At 37.5% G+C, this 27,229-nt stretch overlaps 1 protein-coding gene and 1 long non-coding RNA gene across 4 annotated transcripts in view; one reads left to right on the top strand and one right to left on the bottom strand.

The window, feature by feature from the left end:
* Positions 1-10,150, bottom strand: part of COX10 (cytochrome c oxidase assembly factor heme A:farnesyltransferase COX10) — a 144,892-nt gene extending 134,742 nt beyond the window's left edge. Inside the window, exons 1-2 of one of the 3 annotated variants that reach the window (XM_069076824.1) lie at positions 9,993-10,129; positions 3,085-3,204 (exon numbers count right to left, since the gene is read on the bottom strand). Coding sequence is in view for 1 of the 3 variants with exons in the window: in XM_069076823.1 (XP_068932924.1) it covers positions 9,993-10,035 (43 nt within the window). In the remaining 2 variants the exon portion in view is untranslated. Of the gene's footprint in view, positions 1-3,084; positions 3,205-9,992 lie in introns of all 3 variants that reach the window. The other 2 variants (XM_069076823.1, XM_069076825.1) reach the window with 2 other exon arrangements.
* Positions 10,151-10,258: 108 nt separating this feature from the next.
* On the top strand, positions 10,259-19,021 carry LOC138152720 (uncharacterized). The gene is made up of 2 exons (XR_011166187.1): positions 10,259-10,397; positions 18,168-19,021. It is a non-coding gene; the product is annotated as an uncharacterized lncRNA (long non-coding RNA).
* The last annotated feature ends 8,208 nt before the right edge of the window (positions 19,022-27,229 follow it).

Here is a 27,229-nt window from a genome sequence, read left to right as displayed (position 1 = left end):
GGGGGGCCGAAGGGAAGTTGGAAGCACCCACTTTTGAAAAGGGATGGGATCAAAGTAAAGAATAGAACAAGTGGGAGGTGGGATAGAAGGGAGAGAAATATAGTCAGTCTTTTACAATATATCTACTATGTTATTGTTTTGCATTAGCCACACATGTACAATCTATACTGAACTACTTATCTTTCCAGTAAGGGTGGGTGACAAGGGAGGAAGGGAATGAATCTGGAATTAAAAGTTTTAAAATCAAATATTCAAATATGTGTATATGTACTATTATTAATACTATTTTACATGTAATTGGGAAATAAGATATACAGGCACTAGAGCATAGAGATCCACTGGAAAAGTTCAAAGGGATATGGGAGAAAATATGTGAGAGAGCAGATTGGAAGAGGGGATATGCTATGGGACTGCTATTTTGCGGCTGTAGGTAGGGGAAAAACGGGGAGAAAACTTGTAACTCAAAATCTGGCAGAAATAAATGATGTAAATCAGAAGTTAATAAAGCATTTGAAAAGTTTAAAAAACCTAACTAAATAAATAAATGAATATCAGGGTTGTACAAAAGTATCATCAGCTTCCCTAAGAAGGATTGGGCTCCCCTTTATTAGAGGCCTTCAAGAAAAGACAATTACTGGTAACAAAGAAAATTGTCTATTTTTCATTGTACACACAAACTTGACAAACGATTTTTATTCATTTTTGATTACTGTAAATCTAAGCACATTCTGTTTAGAGAAAGAAGTGTCCAAACTGACAAAGTCACCTCATGGTCCTAGACACCAGTGCCATAGGAATCCTTTTAAAGTCACGATTTATAGGATTATTCAGTCAAGTCAATGATTCAATAGGCATTTATTCATTTTCTACCATGTGCCAGGCACTATGCTAAGTGCTAGAGATACAAAGAAAGGCAAAAGGGAATCTCTTCTCTCAAGGAGTAAAATGTCTAATTGGGGAGACAATAGGAAAAGAACTATGGGAAGGCAGAGCCAAGATAGTGGAGCAGAAAGGAAGATACACGGTCAAACTCCTGTACACAAAACTTTTCTAACTAGATCTGGAAAATGCACACTAGACTGAATCCAGAGAGGGAAATCCAGAAAAAAGTCTTAGTAAAACCTTCTCAGCAGAGGTCAGCATGGGGAGACAGAAAGGAGGCTGGCTGACACTAGAGAATGGGTTAGGCCCTAACCATTAGGGTATCTGTAAGAACAAAAGGTCAAGAATATCAGAGGAGTACTTCATCTCACTGGTCAGATTAGCTAACACAACAAAACAGGAAAAAGATAAATACTGGAGAAAGTGTGGGAAAATTGGAACACTGGAAAAATGGAAAAGTGGAAAAATGCATTGCTGGTGGAATTGTGAACTGATTCAACCATTCTGGAGAGTAATTTGGAACTACACGCAAAAGGCTATAAAAATGTGCATACCCTTTGACCCAGTAATACCACTTCTGGGGCTCTATCTCAAAGAGATCATACAAGTGGGAAAAGGACCTGTATGTACAAAAACATTTATAGTAGCTCTTTTTGTGGTGGCAAAGAATTGGAAATCAAGGGGATGCCTATCAACTGGAGAATGGCTAAACAAGTTGTGGTATATGAATGTAATGGAATACTATTGTGCTATAAGAAATGAGGAGGGGGTAGAACCAAGATGGCAGAACAGAAGCTGTAACTTTTCTAAGCTCCTCCATGAATCCCATCAATAAATTTTAAAAAGTGAATCTGAACGGATTTTTGGAGTGTCAGAATCCACTGAGAGACGGAACTTGGCAGAATCCAGGCCAGGAAAGTGCCTACGTGGATTGGGGCAGTGGGAGCGTGAAGCACCCAGGGGCTCCACCAGCCCAGACTAGAGAGCAAACTGCAGCAGAGTGAGAAGGAGCCCCAGCCAGCAGGCTCACCCACCCCAAGGGCGATTCCTAGTCATCTCACCAGCTTCTCACCAAAGGCCAGGAGGGTCTGTTGGAGCTGGGTAAGAGAAAGCAGAAGGCCCATCTCACCAGGGGACAGGAGGATCCCTCAGAGCTGGGCAAGAGAAAGCTCAGAGCCCACAGCAGAGACAGCAGCTTCTCCTGAGGCTATCAGCTCCCAGCCTGGAAGTTTAAAAATCACATGCCTGATTTTCCAGGGGCCAGGATGGCAAAGTAAACTCTGGCAGTTCTGATTCCCCCTCCCTGACCAAGAAGACCCAGGGATAAATGTCCCACTGAGAGCAAAATCCTGAAATAGCAGAAATAGTCTCTGAGAAAGGGTGTAACTAAGGCAATAAGGAGTCTGAAGAGAAGAGCCAGAGGGGTCCCAACAAGCCCAACCTCACCTTACCAGCAAAAGCCTGCCTGAACTGTAGCCCAGGGGCATAGAGGCAGAAATATGAAGTGGCCAGACCATACCTCCCCCAAAGATTACTCTGTACGCCTCAGGGAAACTAATTTGAAACACTGAGAGTCCTAGCCTTGGTGTCAGTCTAGATACGCAGAGGGTACAGCACACAAAGTCAACAACCAGGCACCTAGCTCCCAGCCTGAGAAGCTTGGGTCAGAGCCCTCTGTACCCCAGGAGCAGAAAAACACCTTAAAAGACAGGAAATAGGCAATTATAATGGGTCAGAAGCAACTTGCAAAGGCAAGACCAAGGACAATAGAGTCCTGTTATTCTTAAAGAGAAGAATCACTTTCAGCAGACACCATGGACTCTGTGTTGACACCTGGGACCACAGATGGAAATATGAATTGGTCTCAAGCCCAAAAAGCATTCTTAGAGGAGCTCAAGAAAGATTTTAAAAGCCAAATTAAGGAGGTAGAAGATAAATTTAAATCTACACTGACCAAATTGGAAAAAAGTCTCACTGAAGAAAACAAATCCTTAAAAAGTAAAATCTGTGAACTAATTGGAGAAAATACCTCCCTAAAAAAGGACTTTCAAGAACTAACCAAATAAAATAATTCACTAAAAATTAGAATCAGTCAAACTGAAGCTCAGGATTCTATGATGCACCAAAAGTCAATCAAACAAAACATGGAAGATCGAAAAATTGGAAGAAAGTATAAAATATCTCACTGAAAAAACAACTGACCTGGAAAACAGATCCAGGAGAGATAACTTAAGAATTACTGGTCTACTGGAAAGCCATGATGAAAAAAGGAGCCTGGACAACATCCTCCAAGAGACTGACAAAGAAAACTGTGCTGAAGTCCTAGAATCAGAAGATAAAATAGTTATCGAAAGAATTCACCGGTCTCCTCCTGAAAGAGATCTCAAATTGAAAACTCCAAGAAACACAGTAGCCAAATTCCAGAATTACAAGGTTAAGGATAAAATACTTCAAGCAGGCAAACACAAACAACTCAAACACTGTGGAACTACAGTCATGATTACACAGGACCTAGCAGCTTCCACATTAAAAGATCAGAGGGATCGGAATTTCATATTTTGTAAGGCAAAAGAGCTAGGACTACAACCAAAAATTAACTACCTAGCAAAACTGAGCATAATATTTCAGGCAAGGAGATGGTCATTTAATGAAATAAGGGACTTCCATGAATGGGATGAACTCTCCCATAAAACAGAAGAGAATACCAGAATGGATTAAAAACCATAATCCTACAATATGCTGTCTACAAGAAACACATTTGAAACAAAGGGATACCCACAGGATAAAGGTAAAAGGCTGGAGTAGAATACATTATGCTTCAGCTAAAGTAAAAAAAAAGCAGGGGTAGCAATCCTTCTCTCAGATAAAGCAAAAGCAAAAATTGATCTAATAAAAGAGATAAGGAAGGAAACTATATCCTGCTAAAAGACACCATCAAGAATGAAGCAATATCATTACTTAACATATATGTACCAAGGTTTTAGTGTCCAAATTTTTAGAGGTGAAGGTAAGGGAATTAGAGGAAGAAATAGACAGAAAACCAGACTAGTGGGGGACCTTAATCTCCCCCTCTCTGTACCTGACAAATCTAACCTCAAAATAAACAAGAAAGAAGTGAAGGAAGCAAATAGAATTTTAGAGAGGGTAGATATGATGAATCTCCGGAGAAAAATGAATGGGGATAAAAAGGAATATACTTTCTTCTCAATGGTTCATGGCACATACTCAAAAACTGACCATGTACTAGGGCATAAAAACCTCACAATTCAGTACAGAAAGGCAGAAAGATCAAATGCATCCTTCTCGGATCATGATGCAATAAAAATCATATGCAATGAAAGGCCATGGAAAGAGAGACTAAAAACTAATTGGAAATTAAATAATTTAATCCTAAAGAATGAGTGCTTCAAACAAGAAATTATAGAAACAATCAGTAACTTCATTCAAGAGAATGACAATAATGAGACAATATAGCAAATTTTGTGGGATGCACCAAAGGCAATTCTTAGGGGAAGTTTTATATCCCTGAGTGCGTACATGAATAAATTAGAGAAAGGGGAGGTCAATGAATTAGCTTGAAAAAGCTAGACAAAGAACAAATTGAAAATCCCCAATACTAAATTAGAAATACTGAAAACCAAAGGAGAGATTAATAAAATTGAAATTAAGAAAACTATTGAATTAATAAATAAAACTAAGAGGTGGTTTTATGAAAAAAAAACAATAAAATTCATAGACAGTCAATATGATAAAAAAAAAGAAGAAAACCAAATTATAAGTAATAAAAATGAAAAGGGTGAATCTACCTCCAATGAAGAGGAAATTAAAGCAATAATTAGGAATTACTTTGCCCGACTGTATGCACATAAATTTGACAATCTTAGTTAAATGGATGAATATTTACAAAAATATAAGTTACCCAGATTAACTGAAGAGGAATTAAATTACTTAAATAACCCCATCTCAGAAAAAGAAATCTAACAAGCCCTCAGTGAACTTCCTAAGAAAGAATCTCCAGAGCCAGATGGATTTACTAGTGAATTCTATCAAACACTTAAGGAAAAATTGATTCCAATACTCTACAAACTATTTGGGAAAATTAGTGAAGAAGGCGTCCTATCAAATTCTTTTTATGACACAAATATAGTACTAATGCCTAAATTAGGAAGAGATAAAACAAAGAAAGAAAATTATAGACTAATTTCCCTCATGAATATAGATACAAAAATTTTAAATAAAATATTAGCAAAAAGACTACAGCAACCTATCACAAGAATAATACACTTTGATAACGTAGGTTTTATTCCAGGAATGCAAGGATGGTTTAATATTAGAAAAACCATCAGTATAATTCATCATATCAACAATAAAACTAGCAGAAACCACATGATTATCTCAATAGCTGCAGAAAAGGCTTTTGACAAAATACAACACCCCTTCCTATTTATAGGAATAAATGGAGCCTTTCTTAAAATAATAGGTAGCTTCTATTTAAAGCCATCAGCAAATATAATATGTAATGGGGATAAGCTGAAAGCATTTCCAATAAGATCAGGGGTGAAACAAAGGTGTCCACTATCACCCCTCTTATTCAATCAGGTATTAGACATGTTAGCAGTAGCAATTAGAGAAGAAAAAGAAATCAAAGGAATCAAATTAGGCAAAGAAAAGACCATGCTATCACTCTTTGCAGATGATATGATGATATACTTAGAGAATCCAAGAGAATCAAGTGAAAAACTACTTGAAATAATAAATAAATTTGGCAAAGTTGCAGGATATAAAATAAACCCACATAAATCCTCAGCATTACTGTATGTTTCCAATAAAATTCAACAGCAAGAGATAGAAAGAGAAATCCCATTTAAAGTTACTTTAGACATTATAAAATATTTGGGAATCTACCTGCCAAAACAAACCCAGGACATATATGAGCACAACTACAAAACACTTTCACACAAATAAAGTCAGATTTAACTAATTCGAAAAACATCAATTGCGCATGGCTGAGTCAATCTAACATAATAAAAATGACAATTTTACCTAAATTAAATTATGTATTTAGTGCCATACCAAACAATTTACCAAAAAAACTACTTTATATAGCTAGGAAAAATAGTAACAAAATTCATTTGGAAGAACAAAAGGTCCAGAATATCAAGGGAATTAATGAAAAGAAATGCTAGGGATGGTGGACTAGCTATACCAGATTTTAATCAGTACTATAAAGCAGCAGTCCTCAGAACTACTTGGTACTGGCTGAGGAATAGAGTAGTGGATCAATGGAATAGATTGGCACACAAGACTCCGTAGTCAATGACTACAGTAATCTACTGTTTGATAAACCTAAAGACCCCAGTTTTGGGGATAAGAACTCACTATTTGACAAAAACTGCTGGAAAAACTGGAATATAGTATGACAGAAATGGGGCATAGACCATCATCTAACACCATATACCAAAATCAAGTCTAAATGGGTGTATGATCTAGGTATAAAGGGTGATACTGTAAGCAATCTGGGAAGCAAGGAATAGTTTACATGTCAGATTTGTGGAGAGCGGAAGACTTTATGCCCAAACAAGAATTAGAGAGCATTATATAATGCAAAATGGATAATTTTGATTACATTAAATTGCAAAGCTTCTGTACAAACAAAGTCAATGTAACTAAGATTAGGAGGGAAGTGGAAAATTCATAAAGAATTTTTACAACCTCTGTCTCTGATAAAGGACTCATTTCTAAAATATACAGAGAACTGAGTCAAATCTATAAGAATACAAGTCATTTCCCAACTGATAAATGGTCAAAGGATATGAACAGGCAGTTTTCAGAGGATGAAATTAAAAATATTTATAAGCATATGAAAAAATGCTCTAAATCACTATTGATTAGAGAAATGCAAATCAAAACAACTCTCAGGTACCACATCTCACCAGTCAGGTTGGCTAAGATGACAAAACAGGAAAATGACAAATACTGGAGAAGATGTGGACAAATTGGAACACTAATGCATTACTGGTGGAGTTGTGAACTCATCCAACCATTCTGGAAAGCAATCTGGAATTACGCCCAAAGGACTATAAATAATTTCATACCCTTTTGACCCAGCAATACCATTTCTAGGGTTGTATCCCAAAGAGATCACAGAAGTGGGAGGAAGACCCATACATACAAAAATATTTATAGCAGCTCTTTTTGTAGTGGCAAAGAACTGGAAATTAAGGGGGTGCCCATCAATTGGGGAATGGCTGAACAAGTTGTGGTATATGCATGTAATGGAATACTATTGTGCTATAAAGAAACAAGGAGCAGATGGACTTTATATTTACCTGGAGAGGCTTATACGAACTGATGTTGAGTGAGAAGAGTAGAACCAGGAGAAATTTGTACACAATTACAGATACAATGTATGTATGATGACCAACTTTGATAGACTGGCCTCTTCTCAGCAGTGCAGGGTTATAAGTCAACCCCAAAAGACTCATGATGTAGAGAGATGTGTACATCCAGAGAAAGAACTGAGTTTGAATCCAGATTGAAGCAAACTACCTGCCCTCTTTCTTTTTCTTGCTTGTTTTTGTTTCCTCTTTCTCATTGTTCATTCCATTGGTTGCAATCCTTCTTTATAACCTGACTAATGTCTAATGTGAAAGTATTTGCAGATCCTATACTTGATTGTATGCCGCCATGGGAGGGGAGGGGAAGGAGGGAGAGAAAATTTGAAACTCAGGGAATTGTGGAACTGAATCTCATAAACTAAAAGTAAACAAACAAATTAATAAAGACCAAAAAATAAAAAAAAAAAGAAACGAGGAGCAGACGAACTTCATAATTACCTGGAGAGACTTACATAAACTGATGCTGAGTGAGAGGAGCAGAACCAGGAGAACATGGTACATAATTACTGACACATCATATCAGTGATAACTAACTGGAATGGACTCCTCTCAGCAATGAAAAGCTGTAAGACAACTCCAAAAGACTCATGACAGAAAGGGTTATCCATATACAGAGAAAGAATTAAGGATTCTGAATGTAAATTGAAGCAAACTACTTAACTCTCTTTCTTTTTTGTTTTGTTTTGTTCCTTCTTTCTTGTATAATCTTTCTTTACAACTTGACTAATGTTTAATGTGAAGGTATTTGTAGAACCTATATTGGATTTCATGCTGCCATGTGGGGGAAGGGGGGAGGAAAGAGAAGGGGGGAAAATTTGGAACTCAAAATCTTATGGAACCAAATATTGTAAACTAAAAGTAAATAAATTAATAAACTTTTTTTTTAATTAAAAAAAAAGAATGTCAGGGGAATCAGTGGGGTGAGGGAAGAAATAAGAAGACTCATAAATACCAGATCTAAAATGATATTAAAATCATAATGATCATAAAGAATAAAATGATAGTACCAAAGCTACGGTCATCAAAACAATTTGGTAATAGGTAAGAAATAGAGCACTTGATCAATGGAACAGATTAGGCACACAATTTATAGAAGTAAATGAGCACAGCAACATAGTGTTTGACAAACCCAAAAAAGTCAGCTATTGGGTAAGAACTCACTATTTGACAAAAACTGCTGAGGAAACTGGAAATAGTTTGTCTCAAACTAGGCATTGACCAACATTTCACGATGTATATCAAGATAAGCCCTAAATGGCACATGATTTAGACATAAAGGGTGCTATCATAAGTAAATTAGCAGAAGACACACAACATATTACTAGTATGATCTACAGATAAGGGAATAGTTCATAACCAACCAAGAGATAGAGAAATTCATGGAAGGTATAATAGATAATGTTGATTACATAAAATTAAAATGTCTCTGTACCAACAAAACCAGTGCAGTCAAAATTAAAAGAAAAGTAAGAAACTGGGGAGGAAATTGCCAACAAGGTTCTATGAAAAAGGGCTCATATATCAAATCGACAGAGAACTGAGCCAAATTTCTAAGAATAAAAGCTATTCCCTAATTGATAAATGGTCAAGTAATATAAAAAGGTAGGTTTCAGAAGAAGAAATCAAAACTATCAATACTCACCAAAAAAACTGCTCTAAATACTACTAATTAGATTAAAGGAACTTCGAGGTACTACCTCATACCCATCAGATTAATTAAGAAGACAGAAAAGGAAAATGACAATGCACTGCTGGAGCTGGGAACTAATCTGACCATTCTGAAGAGCAACTTGGACCTATGCCCAAATAGCTATAAAAGCATATACTTTGACCCAGCAATACCACTACTAAGTCTATGACCAGAGATCAAAGAAAAAGGAAAAGGATCTATATGAACAACAACAAAAAAAAAAAAAAAAAACAGTTCTTTTTGTGGCGGCAAATAACTAGAAACAGAGGTGATGCCCATCAATTGGGGAATGACTGAACAAGTTATGGTATATGAACATAAGGGGATGCTACTGTTCTCTAAGAAATGATGAAGGGAATGGCTGCAAAACATGAGGAGGTTTGTTAACATAGTACAATTAAATAACAGTTTGAAGAGATTGGCAAGTCACTTGCTTTCCGCTGCACTCAGTTTCTTCATCTGTAAGAAGAGGGGTTGGTGTTAGGTGGTCCCTTCAAGCTCTAAACTTAGGATCCTATGTTAAGCCATTAACCTCTTTGCACTTGTTTCCTCCTCTGGCAAAATGAGGCTACAGGAACTAGATGATCAATTAAATCCGTTCCAGCTCTAACATTCTGTAAGTTCTAGGAAAGTTAACTGAAGTAAGAGCCGCTTCCTCACTGAGATCAACGCAACGCATCAGCCTGTGGTCAGGGGGCCCTGGACAAGCACCCCTTGCTTGGCTCCATGCATTCTATCCCCATGAAACCCTAGGATGAAGCCCCTCAGCACAAGGCAGCAAAACATCTACGGATGGCGCGGGTGGTGGTTTCTAGTGACAGCCCAAAAACTAAAGTCCTAAAGAAAACCAGTGAGGAGAGCGGTGGAGGCTGAAAGGCGAAAACCCAGAGACACTCCCCCATCGTTCTGGGGATGTTTCCTCCCTGGTCCCGCAGTAAGTCGGTCAAGGGCTACCAAGGTTGTCTCAGAACCGAACTATGGATCACACTATTCGGATGAAAGGGAGTTAAAGGACTCCATACCTGTCAAGGCTAGTGAAGAACGTGCGTGAGAGCCGGCAGTCATAATGCGAAAAGCTGCCTACTACTTGCCGGGGTCAGCTAAACTTCCTTGCCCCTCACGGACTGCTGGGCGTCGCCATCTTGTCCCTCCCCCAAGTCTGTAGCCTTTTACGTCACATCCGGAAACGGGCATCTGTTCCTTAAAGGGTATTTTGGGGGGCGCTGGCCAGAGCAAGACTAGCAAATCTGGTCGATTCTTCCTACCGAGATAGGAAGTAACCAGGTCAAACCTGAGGATTCTATAAGATTTGCTCAAGAAAGGACGCATCATCCTCACTGCGTGGTTCCTGCAGCGTGTAGCACAGGTCGGCTTCTTATGCTACCAGGGACTGATGTACACCTGGTACACCTGGGAACATTAGAAAGGTAAATTAAGGAAATGATCATAATAACAAGACTTGATGCTGTTATCTACACTTTGCAGAATTTATTCTCTACTCCACCATATAATGTATACTCCTTGAAGTTGAAACTGTTTTATTTTTGTCTTTGTATCCCCATTTGACAAGATAAAATGCTTGTTAGCATTGACCCTGGCCAATAATTGGCAAGTCGGCTTGTTAATAGGTAGATATTTGATATCATTAGTGTGGACATTCCCCACACTAATGCAGAGATGAAGTCTCATATCTATATCCTTTCATAAATCCTGCACGAGGGGTCAACCTCCTATGCTGGAGTCTTTTTCTGAATATGTTGATATCAAACAGATACCAGTAGAGCACGGGAGCAAGTCCAGTTAATACTGGCTTTCTAACTATATACAATTATATCATTTTTGTTTCTGATTGTGTTTCTCTGCTGAACCTTTGAACCCCCTATGTATGTATCATCCTCCAAACCCCAAACTTGGATCACTGCCATCATTATTTCTTCTTATTCTTGTACTTAGGGGAAAAGCCAACATTCCCTACTGGATCCTCACTGCTGCATGCTAATTATTTCACCTTTTTCTAATAAACACTGTAATGTAATACCTAAAATAGCTGTTGTGAGTCTTGTCAAGCAATCTGTACTACCACTCCCCCAAGCCCGTTCAACAAAGGACTTTGCCCTATTCTTGTTGTTTTTAATTATGTTTTTTGCTTTTTTGGAGGGGCAATTGGGGTTAAGTGACTTGCCCAAGATCACACAGCTAGTAAGTGTTAAGTGTCTGAGGCCCCAGATTTGAACTCAGGTCCTCCTGATTCCAGGGCCAGTGCTCTATTCACTTCACAACCCAGCCGCCCCTGTCCTATTCTTAAATGAAAAAATTGAGGCCATTCATAAGGAGCTATCCCTCCTCCTGAATTCCAGAATTCACATCCATTAGCATCATGCACCAGGCTCTCTTCCTTTTCCTAAGCTCTTCTCCCTGCCAATACTAACCCCTCTACTTATACCTTTAGGCCCATCTCTATCCATCTCCAGAAACTTTGCTACTTTAATCATCAAAAAAAAAAAAAAAAAGCTTTGTGTTGAGTACTATGACTGGTCCTGGAGACACAAAGAGAAAAAGTCCTTGTTCTCAAGGATTTCATACTCTAAAAGGAAGAGACAACACAAAATAGAAAGTTCTGCTTTAGGGGAGAAAGTACTAAGGTTACATTGGTAGATAAGAAAAGGCTGAAAATTAGGAAGAGAGGATGTTTCTTTCATTTATTCATTCATCTATTGGTTCTTTCCTGTTGCCTTTCAAACATGTCCAGATCTCTCCTATCCTCAAAAAACCTTCACATGACTCACCCATCCTTTCAAGCTATCATTATTTATATCTCTTCTCTTTTAAGACATGCTCCTGCAGGGGGGAAAAAAAAGCTGTCTCCCTTCTTTGCCTCCACTTTTTCATTTCCCACTCTTTGCAATCTGGCTTCTGTCCCCACCATTTCACTAAAGCTGCCTCTGCAAAGTCATCAATGAGCTCTTCATTGTTAAATCCAATGCCCTTTTCTAATCATCACCCTCTTGACCAATAAATAATTTGACACTGTTAACACTGCCTCCTTGTATCAGCAATGCAGTATTCACAATGCCTATGGTAACTATAAATATGCTGATATGGTTATTAATCACAAAACCTACATGGGGTTTTGTTTTGAACAGGCTTGGGAGAGTGGTAGTGCAGATTAAAACTCTCTACATGGGGGACAAAGCTAGAATATTTATTCAAATACAAGAAAACTGAGTCCCGAAACCAGAAAGTCAAAGTCATCACAGTAGCTATGGAGTTGGCACACATAGTTAATGCAGTAAACACCCATATTCTCAAGCCTTCAAAACAGAACAGGCTACCTCAGGCAAAGATCCTCCTCTCCTCACAGCAACTGCTCAGCATCCATGCAGCTTGCTTCCAGCAACTCTGGCCCCCCCCAGTTCCCATCCCTTGCTGTCCTCAGTAGGAGTCCTCAGCAGAAATTCTGGCTGGCTCAAAAAAAGGGACTTCGCACCGCAGCTATTGTTTCCAGTCACCACATTGACTCTAGCTTGGCTCCAGCTTCCTCCTGCCCCACCCCTTCCTGCTACATCAGCAGATTCAAGGGGCAGGGAAGATCTTCAAATCCCATAACCATTACATTCAACCCCAAGATCTTTCATGTCCCTTACTTGGCAAAAATACATTAACAATACATTTCATTACATAGGTTAATAAGAGTTATAGGAGTAACTGGTGTCAACAGAATTTTACAACAATATAACAAGGATAGCACACAATAAACACAGAAAACAATATTTTAGGGTAGGGCTTGAGCACAAACTCCCCATCATTCGCCCCTGAACAAACGGGGTCCCAAAATCTTGGGGTAATGGGTGAAGGTCTCTTATTCCATGGCTACTTGCTGCTGAAATTGGACATAGAGCTGTCCCTGTCCCAAGGGGTCCCATTTGAGAGGTCAGTTCTTTAGCCAGCTTGTGGAATGTGCTTGATACCAGGTCCAGGGGTGTATATTATTTTTTCTAGAATTTTGGTAGTGAAAAGAAGGGAGAGAAACGACAGTGGCTACAGAGCAGTGGAAAAAGATTGTGTTATAAGGACCATTTGAACATACTTGTAAGTCACAAGGAAAGAGAGATTGAAGATAGAACAAATGAAATAAGGACCTTGAGGAAATGGTATAGATAACACAATTGGAGGGATAAGCTTGGGGAATCTTATAGATCATACACAGATCCATCATTGTTTAAGCTCCTCATTCTATGTTCCATTATATAATTAATATCATAATGATATGCTGACTCCTAAACAGTACTAGAGATCATCAGGAGCGGTTCTTAAGGTAGACTTAGAATTGGTCCCTGAAAAAGTTGTTATAGGAAAGAGGATGGTTTTTGGTATCTCCAGCCAGCCTCTATTTACTTTATTCATTTATCTTCTCCATAGCCCTTCATCTCTTCTTTCTTTCACATACCTTACAGCCTCTCCATCCTCCCCTTGCTCTCAAGAAGGAATTTGATAGGGTAGGGACCTTTATTAAAAAAGGCTTTGCATCCTTCTTCCCACAAACATCTTCCATATCAAAATTTCACCCATCGCCACAATGCTATGACTCATAAATGTTAATCGTTTATCATATGATATTGAGATTTAGAATGTTTCCCCTATATTATTTGGCCTTTAGTGAAAATTTTGAAAGTTAAAATTCTGAAGCATAGAATTTCTGGCAACAGGGATGACATCACAAATTAATCTTTTGCCTTGTACTTCTTACTAAGTCTACTAGCAAAGCTTATTCTATAATTATAGGTTGATAGCAATTTATATTATTCAACCAAACTTTTGCCCTTAATTTTTATAAGCAATAATATATAGAACTTTTGAAAATGCTAGGATCCCTATTTTCCCCTTGGGACATTGGACATAGTTTTCAAGTTTACTTGAGTGAAAATTATCTTCTGTATAGTACAAATAAATACCTCCTATTGGTCAAATAGACTATGACTCTAATTCAATATCATTTGGAATAAAGGATATATGTAGCATGGCATACTAGAGTAGGCACTGGACCTGAATTAGGAGACCTAGATTCAAATTTTGGACTTGCTATTTACTACCTGTGTGATCTTGAACAAGTCACTTTACTTCCCTGGACCTCAGTTTTCACATTTATAAAATAGAGAAGTTTCACTACATGACCATTAAAGACTCTTTCAATTCTAACCATTAAGTATAGCATTACAATTGTATTGCAATTTGATTCAAAAAAAATTTATTAACCTCCAATGTTTTTAGAGAACCACCCTGTGTCCTGGAGAGATATAAAGATTAAATAAGATTTGGTCCCTACCCTCAAGGAATTTACAGTCTAGAAGAGGTATATGACATAAAGTAAACAATTAAAATACAAAATAAGTGCATAGAGGTGTTCAAGAAAAGTCTTTCAGAAACAAGGATCAAAAGGCCATAACCAAGGGGATGACATCAGGGAATTAGGAGAGTTTTCCTGGAGGTGGTGTTTGAGTTGGACTTAAAGAAAGGACTGAAATCTAGTTGGAAAGTATATGGATGACATTCTACAGACAGTAAACAGCATGCATGGTTGAACTGATGCCATTAGAGCCCTGAGTTTAAATTCTGCCTCAGACATTTATATAAGAGCAAGTCCATTTTTTGAGCCTCAGTTTCTTCATGTATAAAATAGCCATAATACTTATAGAATCTAAGTCATAGAGTTATTTTGATGATCAAATAAGATAATGTATATAAAGGGCATTGCAAGCCTTAAAGTGCTATATAAATGCCAGATATTATTATATTGTTGTTGTTAATATTCTTAGGGAATTTCAAGAGGTCTTCTCATATATATGTATATCAATGTAATGCCAAGCAAAGGCAACTTCCCAAGGTTCAAAATGCCAGCATAGCTGCTCTCCATTTTATTCAGTGACAAATTAAGAACAGAGAAAGTCAAAATATGACATAATTCAAAATACAGCATTCACCAAGTGTAATTCAATCAAGTACTACTCCACCCCTGGACATTACATTCATTTAATCAATCACAAAGTCCCTCTTCTAAATACTACTCCACCCCTAGGCAGTACATTCATTTAGTCCATCACAAAGCCCCTCTACTCAAATGGAGATTAGTGACCAATCATTAGTAAAGTACATTCATTTGTTCAATCACAGAGCACAAAAAAGTCAAAAGTTCCCCACCCTTGGATCACAACTGAATCTACCCCAGAGTTATAATAAGCTTAAGCACAGCATTTAATACCCAAAGAGAGGTCTTTTCTTCATCTTGACCCAAGGCAAGTTCTCAGCAATCTTTGCTCCTGGGGAGACAAAGCTTAGCAAGGCAACAAGATACATTGCCAGTGTCTTCATTAATTCACTCTGTCTGCAGAACAGTCCTAGGATCCCTGAAAACATTAGCAAAACCCTGTTCCACAATTTCTGTAAACATACAACAAGAAAATCCCTCTTCTGAACCAACAGCAAGGTTTCAGAACCTCTGCAACAATAGCACTGTCCTTCACCAGTGGGCGCAATTCACTCTCTGTCTGCAGAACAATCTCAGGAGCTCTGAACCAACAGCGAGGTTCCAGAACATCTGCAAGAACAGGACTGTCTTTCACCAATGGACAAATCTGGCAAAACAACATCAAAACAGATAGACAAAGTACCAGCAAAACAGCCATGTCTCCTCTGTCCTTGGCAGCTCTGGGTGGCAGCTCTCAAAAGTCCTGGGCAATTCAAACTGGCCTTCAGCAATCCTCTCTGTCTCTCTCTGCCTCCAAGATGCTGCTTCCAAAAAATTCTTCTGCCTCTCTCTTTGCTTGTGTCTCTCTAAATTCATGTCAGGGCCCCTCCCAGTTCAGCAGTCTCTTTTCACATCTGCAAGTCCATCCCACAAGTGGGATTCCCAAGCTCTGGGTTTTAACATAATCAATCCAAAAACCAAGCCAATACAGGGGGATCTTGAAATTCCATTACTATTACATTCCACCCCTCCAGGATCCTTGGCCTTACAATATCAATCTAAATGGCCATGGATCCTGGAACAAATAGAGGCACTATACTTTGTAATCCTGCTGACTATGCCATAATGTAATGCCAAGCAAAGGCAACTTCCCAAGGTTCAAAATACCTGCATAGCTGCTCTCTATCCCATCCTCATCGCCAAATGTATCAGCAATGCAATATTCACAATGCCTATGGCGATTATAAATATGCTGATGTGGTTATTAATCACAAAATATACCAGGCTCTCTATATGGGAGATAAAGCTAGAACATTTATTAAAATACCAAATGACTGAGTCCCCAAACCAGAGAGTCAAAGCCATCAGAGTAGTTATGAAATTGGCACAGGTAAAGTAGAAAGCACCCACATTTTCAAGCCTTTAAAAAAGAACAGGCTACCTCAAGCAAAGGTCCTCCTCTCTCCACTCACAGCAACTACTCAGCATCGAGGAAGCATGCTTCTAATGGCTCCAGCCCCTGGCAGTCCTCAGCAGGAGTCCTTACCAGAAATTTGAAGGAAATGAGAAGAATGCACTGTTACCATTTAATATCTATTCTATTGTTTAAATATACAATTAAATTCAAATTAAAGACTTTCTATATTCAAGGCATTATCTTAAGCATTAGTGAGGCATGAATAAAAATGAAACTCCTTCAAGGATCTTACATTCTACTGTATACATGTAAAAATACATACATATGCATATATGTAAATATATATAAAAGCATGTAAGTGTAGCATTGTCTACCTTGGCCTTCAGCTTCATAGAAAGTCAAGAGTTTTCCAGTACCTTAAAGGGGACTGAGGACACTGTATCAGCAATGCCATATTCACAATGCCTATGGAGATTACAGATATGCTGATATAATTATCCATCACAAAATACATCATGCTTGCCATATGGGGGAATAAACTAGAAAATTTATTAAGATACCAAAAGACTGAGTCCCAAAACCAGAAAGTGAAAGCCATCAGAGTAGTTATGACATTGGCACACGTAGATAAAGTAGAAAGCACCCACATTTTCAAGCCTTTAAAACACAACAGGCTACCTCTGGCAAAGGTCCTCCTCTCCCCACTCACAGCAACCACCCAGCATCCGGGAAGCGCGCTCCCAGCAGCTCCGGCCCCTGGCAGTCCTCAGCAGGATTCCTTAGCAGAAATTCTGGCTGACTCAAAAAGGGCTTCGCGCTGCTGCTGCCTCTGCTGCTGCTGCCGCCATCACCACCACCGCTAGCCACTGCAGGAACTCCAGCTTGGCTTCCGCTTCCTCTTGCTCCGCCCCTTCCTGCTACATCAGCAAGTCCAATGGGGCATGGAAGATCTTTAAATCCCATAACCCTTACAGACACCTAGACTCTCAATAAATTGCTATAGCCCCCACTGAGGATGTTACCTCGATTTATAGGGAGTGGGACCATGATCTCTAGTTCCATTTAGCCATTAAAGGTCAGATTAGCTTTTACAAGAAACATTTATTTCAAAAGGTATAATCACAAGTATACAAACTTATTTCCCTGGCACATTTGGAGATATAATCCATCCCTTACACCTCACTCCCTTATATTACTTTAATCTTTGGGAATGTGCAGGAGATTAGGTTCATAGCTTAAACTCAGTTTCTATATAGCACCATCCCAGTTCCATGTCTAAAACTCACTTCACACTCAAGTTCTAGATGCCCTGGCTTATCCACATTTCCATGTCAGACTGAACGGCTACAACATTACCCCACCTGGAGTCCTTCCCCAAGGTTGTCATGGCTTGAATTCCCAGATTTTGTGAGAATCATAGCCAGCACCTAAAACTGAGAAGGAAAAATAACATAGAACATGACCACTTCATTCTCCCTTCTCTTCCCCACCACAACCCAGGCTTATTTCTCATAGCTAAGTTAAAAAGAGATGAAGAGCAGGGGGAGTTCTGTGTGGTCTCTCTATCCAGTCTCACTAGAAAGCATAGAAATAATTGGAGCTTTTCTTAAAATGATAAGTAATTTCTATCTAAAACCAATAGCACACATTATCTATAATGAGATAAATGAGAAGCTTTTTCCAATAAGATAAGAGGTGATAAGGATATTCATGATCCCCATTACTATTCGATATTATACTAGAAGTGCTAGCTATAGAAATAAAAAGAAATTGAAGACATAAGAATAGACAATTAAAATAAACTATTTTTTTTTGCAGATGATACAATGGTATGCTTAAATAACCCTGAAGAATCAACTAGAAAATAGTTGTAACAATTAACTTTAGCAAAGTTGCAGAATATAAAATAAACCAACATAAACTACCAGCATTTCTATGTATTACCAACAAAATCCAACAGAAGAGATTGAAAGAGAAATTCCACATAAAATAACTGCAGATTGTATGAAGTATTTGGGACTGTACCTGAGAAGACATACTCAGAAACTACAAGAACACAGTTGTAAAACACTTTCCTCAAAAGACAGATCTAAACAATTGAAGAAATTTTAATTGCCCATGGGTAAGCCAAGCACAAATAATAAAAAAGACAGCTCTACCTCAATTAATTTACATATTCCATGTCATGCCAATCAAACTGCCAAAATATTTTCAAGTGCTATAAAAAAATAATAACAAAATTCATCTGGAAGAATAGAATGTCAAGAATATCAAGGGATTCGATAAAAAAAAGTGAAAGAAGGCAACCTAGTAATACAAGTTCTCAAACTATTTACTATTAAGTCATAATCATCAAAACAATATGGTATTGGATAAGAAATAAGAGTGGTTGATCAATGGAATAGATTAGATACACAATAAATAGAAGGAAATAACCACAGTAACAATGTTTGATAAGCCTAAAGTTCTAAAATATTGGGGAAAGAACTCACTTATTCAACAAAAACTTTGGGGAAACCTGGAAACTAGGTACCATGTTTCCCCGATAATAAGACACTGTCTTATTATTTTTTTTGGACAGAAAATCACCAGAGGGCTTATTTTCAGGGGAGGGCTTATTTTAATGAACATTGACAGCAATTTTAATAAACAGGTAAATGTGAACAAAAAAATGTACCTTTATTCAATAATCAAATCACTGGGGAACAACAGGATGACACGCTCACTGCTGCAGCTCTGATTGGATGCAGCTCGGAGCGCGGTGTGCGTTTCATGGCGGGGGGGGACGGTGCATACAGAGGGTACCGTAATGGAGCCTGTAGCGCAGGGGATCACCTTCACTACAGTAGCAATCTCAATAGGGCTTATTTTCGGGGGAGGGCTTATTTTAGAGGAATCTTACACAGTAAGGGGAGGGCTTATTTTCGGGATAGGTCTTATTATCAGGGAAACACGATATAGACCAACATCTCCCACTATATAAATAGATAAGGTCAAAATGGGTACATAATTTAGATATAAAGGGTGATATCATAAGTAATTTAGAGAAGCAGAGAAAAATGTACATGTTAAGTTTAAGGATAAGCAAAGAGTTTGTAACTAAAAAATGAAATAGAGAGCATCATGGGAAGTAAAATTAATAATTTTCATTACATGAATTTTAAAAAATTTTGCATAAATAAAACTAATGCAGCCAAAATTAAAAGAAAGGCAGGAAACAAAGAAATTATAGCAAGTTCCTGTGATAAAGACCTCATTTCTCAAATATATAGGGAAGTGAGTGAAATTAATCAAAATAAGAGCCATTTCCCAGTTGATAAATGGTCTGATGATATAAACAAGTAATTTTAAGTAGAAGAAATCAAAACTATCAATAGTCATATAAAATACTCTAAATCACTATGGCTTATAGAAATGAAAATTAAAACAAGTCTAAAGTGCTACCTCACACCTATCAGATTGACTAGCATGACAGAAAAGTAAAATGATAAATGCTGGAGAGGATGTGGTATAGAAATATATTAAACTCAACAGGAAAAGAGGCATAAGAAAAGAAAATCCAACCTTGATGTGTTGATAGTGAAGAGAATATTGAAAGGAGAGGAAAAAAAGTAAAAAAAGTAAAAAAAAAAGTGTCAGAGGAATAGAAGAGAAGTAGTAGAAAAGAAGTAGATCAAAACAATCGTAGGAGTACTAGTACCAAGCACACTCTTCTCTCATCAACTTCTTCCTTACAGAAGGAAAAGTATAAAAGGAAGGGAGAGAAGAAAATATAAAATAAGACATTATAACTATAGACATGAATGTGATTAACTCAACTATAAAATTGAAAAGGATTGTAAAATGAATGAGAAAGCAGAACCCATTATAAGTAACACATTTGAAATGTAAAGATTCATATAGAATTAAAATAAGACACCCAGACAAAATCTTTTATAATTTAGTTGAATTTTTTAAAAGTGGGACAAGAAATTTTTATTTTAAATAAGATTGGGGTTGGGGAAGGGTATCCAAGATGGTGGAGAAAAGTCAGGGAATCACCTGGGTTCTCCCAAATTCCCCTCCAAACAACTTTAAATAATGCCTCAAAATGAATTCTGGAGCAGCAGAACCCAGAAATGAATAAGGTGAAACAATTTTCCAGTCCAAGATAAATTAGAATGTCAACAGTAGGATGAGAGTAGAGCACAATCCAGTGCAGGCCAGGCCTCAGGAAACCAGCAACAGTCATTTGGGGCAACTGTATCAATGGCGGCAGCAGCACCTTCCAGAGGTCTTAGCTCCCAGAGGTAAATGAGGGTTGGAGTAGGAGGAGATTACAAGTGTCCCTTTGTAGGCACTGGATGCAGGACTCTGTTGCATTGCCCAGAATAAGATCTCAGTCTCCATCATGGGTTGCAGTCCCAGGACAAGAAGCAATAGCACATCAAAGCTTGAAGGTGCAAGGAAATAGGGACCCTTGTCAGAGTTCCAGGGTAGAAAAGAGTGCTTGTGGTTGCTTACAAACCAGAGCACAAGCCAGGAGAGAAATGACCAAAACACTTCTCCTTAGATCATACCACCTTGGAAAAACTAAAAACTTAAGAACCCCCAAAACTACTTGAAGCTTAGGACATTGTCCCCTACACCCGAGGAACAGAGCCCAACTTTAGCATAGACTTAAAAGTCTAGAAATAGACTAGAAAATTGGCAAACAAAAAAAAAGAATCTGATCATAGAAAGTTACTACGATGACAGGGAAGACCAAAACACAAACTCACAAGACAACAAAGTAAAAAACAAGTACATCCAAAACCTCAAAGAAAAACATAGATTGATCTCAGGGCCACCCCTTTTAAAAATTCCTGGAAGAGATCCAAAAGAATTTTTAAAACCCAATAAGAAAGGTAGAGGAAAAAATGGGAAAAGAAATGAGAGCCATGTATTGAGAAAACTGAAGCAGAGGTTAAAAGGTGAAGCCCAGAATCACACAGACTAAGGCCAGATTTGAAATCGTCTTCCTGACTCCAGATCTATGACTCTATCCACTTTGCCACTTAGCTACCTCATAGAGTACAATATATGATGGTAGAGGTACAAGCCTGAAATATTGCCAACTAAATCCTAAAACTTTGCTGTCGGAGAATTGATACATGGAAATAAATAATAATGAGAGGGTGTACAAATGGGAAGAGAGAAGGTGGAGAATAGAGGAAAATGTACAATATACCCTCATAATGTCGATGGCTGAACAACTAAGGAAACTCATCCTATAATATCTCAGTAACTGGTGTCAACAGAAGTTTACACAAATAACAGGGATAACAGAAAGTAAGTACATAAAACAATATCTTAGGGTGGGGGCTTGAGCACAAGCACCCCAGCATTCCCCCCTCGAGCAAATGGGGCTCAAAATCTTGGTGTAAAAGGCAAAGGTCTCCTCTCCATAACTACTTCCTGTTGAAATTGGACATAGAGTTGTCGCTGCCCCAAGAGGTGCCAGTTGAGAGGTCATTTCTTTAGCTAGCATCCATAGCTTGGTCGATGCCAGGTCCAGGGGTGACACATCATATTTGTGGATGGGGGTGACATCTGGCTTAAGCAATAGGCATCTGTAGGTGGAGGGTGCTAAGCCCACAGGAAACAAATCTAACAAACAAGTTTAACAGGCAAAAAGCCAAAAAAGAAATAAAGAGACAATAACCAGAAGCAGGATAGATATAGGGTCAGCTACCGTGTTTCCCCGATAATAAGACACTGTCTTATTAATTTTTTTGGAAAGAAAAACACCAGAGGGCTTATTTTCAGGGGAGGGCTTATGTTGTCCTGCCTCAGCTCTCCTCTGCGGCACTGCTCTCAACTCAATGGCGCCAGCAAGCAAATCACTGGGGAAGAACAGGATGACACGCTCACTGCTGCAGCTCTGATTGGATGCAGCTCGGAACGCGGCGTGCGTTTCACCGGGGGGGGGGGGGGATGGTGCATACAGAGGGTACTGTAATGCAGCATGTAGCACAGGAGATCACCTTCACTACAGTAGCAATCTCAATAGGGCTTATTTTCGGGGGAGGGCTTATTTTAGAGGAATCTTACACAATAAAGGGAGGGCTTATTTTCGGGATGGGTCTTATTATTGGGGAAACATGGTATGCTTCTGAAGTCCATGAACCCACTATCATAGAGCCTCATTTATGGTAGAATATATGAGTTAAGGGTACAATTTGGTAATTATCTTCTCCTGAATAAACAACAGTTATGGTATTATGTTTCCCATGTGCTATAATTTCTGCAGCCTTTGGAACATTGTCTGACTTCTGCTTTACCTATACTTCAGCTTCAAATTGTATTCTATTAGTAGAACCAAACCCTTCAGTTCCTCTGATAGTTATTTCAGAAGGAGAGTCAGTTTTCACAAGGGGTATTGTCTCATAAGGAATAATTACTTGAACTATTTCCAGTAGAGATTTTTCTTATTTCTTTTCTATCCAACTAAAAGTCCAATAAACAATGTAAATCATATCCTGCTGAACCAGGTATTCCTGGATATGGTGCTGGGACATCTGGCCTCACACTCCAATACTTAATATTTGGGATTTTATGTGTTTGCTGTTTTCTAATTTGCAGATTTGGGCTCATTATTCTGCCTAGATGTGCACTTCCTCCAAATGGTCTATTATTCAAGTTACATAAGGCATTGAACAAATTATCTTTCCAATGTTGATAAGAATTATTAGAACTGGGGGCGGCCAGGTAGCACAGTGAGTAAGAGCACCGGCTCCAGTGTTGAGAAGACCTGGAGATCGAATCCCAGGCTCAGACACTTAGCACCCACCCAGAAACACCTGGCTGTGTAACCTTGAGCAAGTTACTTAATCCCAATTGCTTAGGGGTGGCCAGGTGGCTCAGCGATTAAGAGCTCCGGCTCCAGTGTCGGGATGACCTGGATCAAATCCGGGCTCAGATACTCAGTACCACACCCAGAAATAACTGGCCGTGTAACCTTGAGCAAGTTACTTAACCCCGATTGCTTTAAAAAAAAAAAAAGAATTATTAGAACTTAACTTCCTTAACTGTTCTTTCAGTAATCCATTCATTCTTTCAATTAACCCAGATGCTTGTGGATAATATAGAATATGATATATCCATTCTATATTGTTGAATATACAATATCTCTTCATTTCATTACCTTTGAAATGTGACCCATTATTACTTTGAATCGACATTGAGGTTTCATAATATAGACTTATGAGATCTAGAATTTTACAGGTGTTTTTCTTGGCCCTATAGGATGATTGGCTTAAGGATGATTGGAAACCAGACTCTAGTCAAGATGAAAGAGGACTTTACTTGGATACTCTCTATTGACTGAGGATATTGTAAATTACTGTGTCCTTATTTACTTACTGTGTAATGGTGTTTGTGTTTTCTGCTACCACTTAAAGATGACTGTAAGACATACTAAATGATATGCTTTGTTTAAGACTATATGGCTACCTTAGTAATAAATTGCTATGTTATGTACTTGTAAATATTACACTTTAGTCTTTTGAATGTTATGCTTCAGTTTATTGCTGAATAAATAGAGTTCATTTTACTATGAGATTGGACCCTTAAGGTTATTTATAGCAGCAGTCCTCAGGAAAGCTGCTGTGATTTGCTTTACATTTTTGGTATAGTGGGCAGGAGCACAAAGTATAATGCTTCTTTTTGTTTTAGGATCCATGGCCATCTAGATTGTAAGGCCAAGGATCCTGGAGAGGTGGGATGTAATGACAAGCAAAATAGGATTTTTTGCTGTTTTTCTGGATTGATATTTGGCTAATCAAGTGACTTTGAGACTCACCTTTGATTGTATCAAGAGTCTTTGATTGGAAACAGTATACATTGTATTACCCTTAATAGGCCTAAGGTAATTTGAAGATCTCCCCTGCACTTAATAGGCCAAATGTAATCATATGGGAGCCTACAGTGGGAGGAGCTTGCCAAAAGGGTGGATCAGATAGGAGCAGATATTACCATGAGCAGAGCTGGGAGCAGGCAGAAATCTGATTGATGATCTACAATATCACAAGCAGAATTTATCAAAATGAAGATTCTCTAGTTTTAATAAGGTGTATATTTGCTTTTACTTTGTCTAAGATTGATTGCTACCCCTACTTTTTTTTTCTTTCAACTGAAGCATAATATGTTCTGTTCCATTTCCTCATTTTAACTCTGTGTATGTGACTCTCTGTTTTAACTGTGTCTCCCTTAAAAAAATAATATTAGATTTTGGTTTCTAATCCATTCTGCTATCCACTTCAGTTTTATAGGTAAACTGATCCCATTCATATTCACAGTTATGATTACTGTGCATTTTCCTCCACCCAATTTCTTCTATTTATTCTTCTCTCTTTTTATCCTGTGTCTCCTTAAAAGTCTGTTTTGCTTCTGATCACTGTCTTCATTAATCTGCCCTCCCACTTATCAACCTCCCTATTTTTATTATATTATATTATTTCTGGCTGCTTGCAATACTTTCTCTTTCACCTAGATGTTCTGTTATTTAGCTACAATATTCCCAGGAGTTTTCATTTTAGTATCTCTTTCAGAAGATGATAAGTGGATTCTTTCAGTTTCAATTTTATCTCTGGGTCTAAGCTATCGAGGGAGTTCTTCTTGATAATTTCTTGAAATATGATGCCTAGATTCTTTTTTATTTTAAATTGTGGTGTTTAGGCATTTCAGTAATTCATAAATTATCTCCCCTCAATCTATTTTCTAAGTCATTTTTTCAGTGAGATATTTCAGATTTTGTTCTTTTTTAATAATTAATATTCCAATGACTTGGTTTTCACATTTCTTGATATCTCATGGAACCATTAATTTCCACTAGCCCGATTCTAATTTTTAAAGGATAATCTTCTTCAGTGAGTTCTTAAATTTCTTTTTGTTTAATTTGGCTAAATTTTCTTTTGAAAGAATTCTTCTTTTTAGTGAAATTTTTTTCCTCTTTTATTTATTAGGCCAATTCTGTTTGTTGTTATTTTTTAAGGTGTTACTTTTTCATGATTTTATTTGTGTGTGTGTGTGTGTGTGTGTGCCTCTTTTACCAAGCTGTTGATTCTCTTTTCATCATTTTCTCATATCAGTCTCATTTGTTTTCCCATTTTTTCCCTCTACCACTGCTATCTTTTTCTTTAATTCTTCCATGAATTCTTGCTGGGCTTGGGTCCAATTAGTATTTTTGAGGAGTTGGTTGTATATTATAAACAAATACAGGAAACATGGGGAAAAAATTTACCTGTCCCTTCCTGTGATGTCTTCTATCATTTATTTGATTGTAAACCATCCCTAATCTTTAGATATGACAGGTAAACTTTTCCATGCTTCTCTTATTTGCTTATATAACATTTTCTGTCTAAATAATGTAATTACTCAACCTTATTTTGGTGTACAGTACAATGTGAGATGTTGGCCTATGCCTAATTTCTGACAGATAACTTTCAATTTTTTTTCAGCAGTTCTTGTCAAACACTGAATTTTTCTCCCAATAGCTGGGATCTATGGGTTTATCTAACACTGTTGACCAAGCAATATCACATGTACACAAAAAGAGATCAAAGAAAAAGGAAAAAGAACTCATATGTACAAAAAATAGTAATGGTAACTCTTTTGTGGTGACAAAAAAGGGATGACCATCATTTGGTAAATACCTAAACAAGTCGTGACATATAATTATGATTGAGTACTATTATGCTATGAGAAATGATGAGGGAAATTATTTCAGAAAAAAACAAAACAAAACAAAACATGGGAAGACCTAGATGAACTGATGCAAAGTGAAGTAACCAGAACAGAGATCATTGTACATAGTAAAAGCAATATTGTAATGATGATCAATTGTGAAAGATACTTTGATCAATACAATGTTCCAAGAAAATTCCAAAGGACTCATGATGAAAAATGCTATCTAGTAATATAGAAAAATATGATGAATTCTGAGGGCAAATTACAGTTTTCTTACTTTGTTTTTCTTGCTTTTTTGGTATAGTATGGCTAATATGAAAATATTTTTGCATGATTTTCCATGTAAAATTGATATATTGCTTGCCTTCTCAGTGGATAGGGAAAGGGAAAAAAAGGAAAAAGAGAATTTGGAAATCATTTTTAATGCTAAAAAAAGAATTTTTTAAGAAAAAAAACCTTCTTCTTATCATATATAGATGTTTGGTTATAATTGTTAATTATGGAGAGACTGTAAGTGGGTCCAGACTGTAAATACAGCTTTCATTGAGGAAAATAATATATACACATGTCTTGTTTTGATTAAATTAAACCAAATATTATTAGCTGTCTGGTACAGCACTGTGCTAAATCCTCGGGATCTACACTTTCAAAAGTAAAAACAATAAGACGGTCTTTGGCCTTAAGAAGTTTGCATTTTACTATATATTATGTAACCAGCACATACACAAATAAGTAAATAAAAGGTAATTGAAGGAATTCTAGGAGATAACATAAAAAAATGAGAAAGTTGGCTACTAAAAGAGATAGCAGCTGAATGGAACTTAGAAGGATAAAAATGCTTTTTGGAGGGGAAAATAAGAGGAAATGCATTCTAGGCATGGAGAATGGATTGTTAGAATACACAGAAGTGGGAAATTGGAGATGAGTTAAAGACATCAGGGAGTAGTTACTCATACATGTGAAATAAAAAAGCATTTAAGGTTCAAGTCAGCAGGAGATAAGATGAAGAAGAGCTGGGAATAAGTGGGCAAATGATAACTAAAATAGGATTCAGTTTACTATTTAGGACAGAGAGGGGAAGAAAACAAAGGATGAATTTGGATAGGGGCATGACCTGAAGAATCTTTCAGTTAAGCATGACTAGAAAGCAAAAGAATATATTTTTGCAGCAG

Source organism: Petaurus breviceps, unplaced genomic scaffold (assembly GCF_028583685.1).
Source record: "Petaurus breviceps papuanus isolate PSGF00001 unplaced genomic scaffold, PetGlider_PUasm1.0 90925, whole genome shotgun sequence".
Classification (NCBI taxonomy): Eukaryota; Metazoa; Chordata; class Mammalia; order Diprotodontia; family Petauridae; genus Petaurus; species Petaurus breviceps.
Note: the sequence above shows the minus strand (reverse complement) of the source record. Positions and strands in the feature narration are given on the sequence as shown.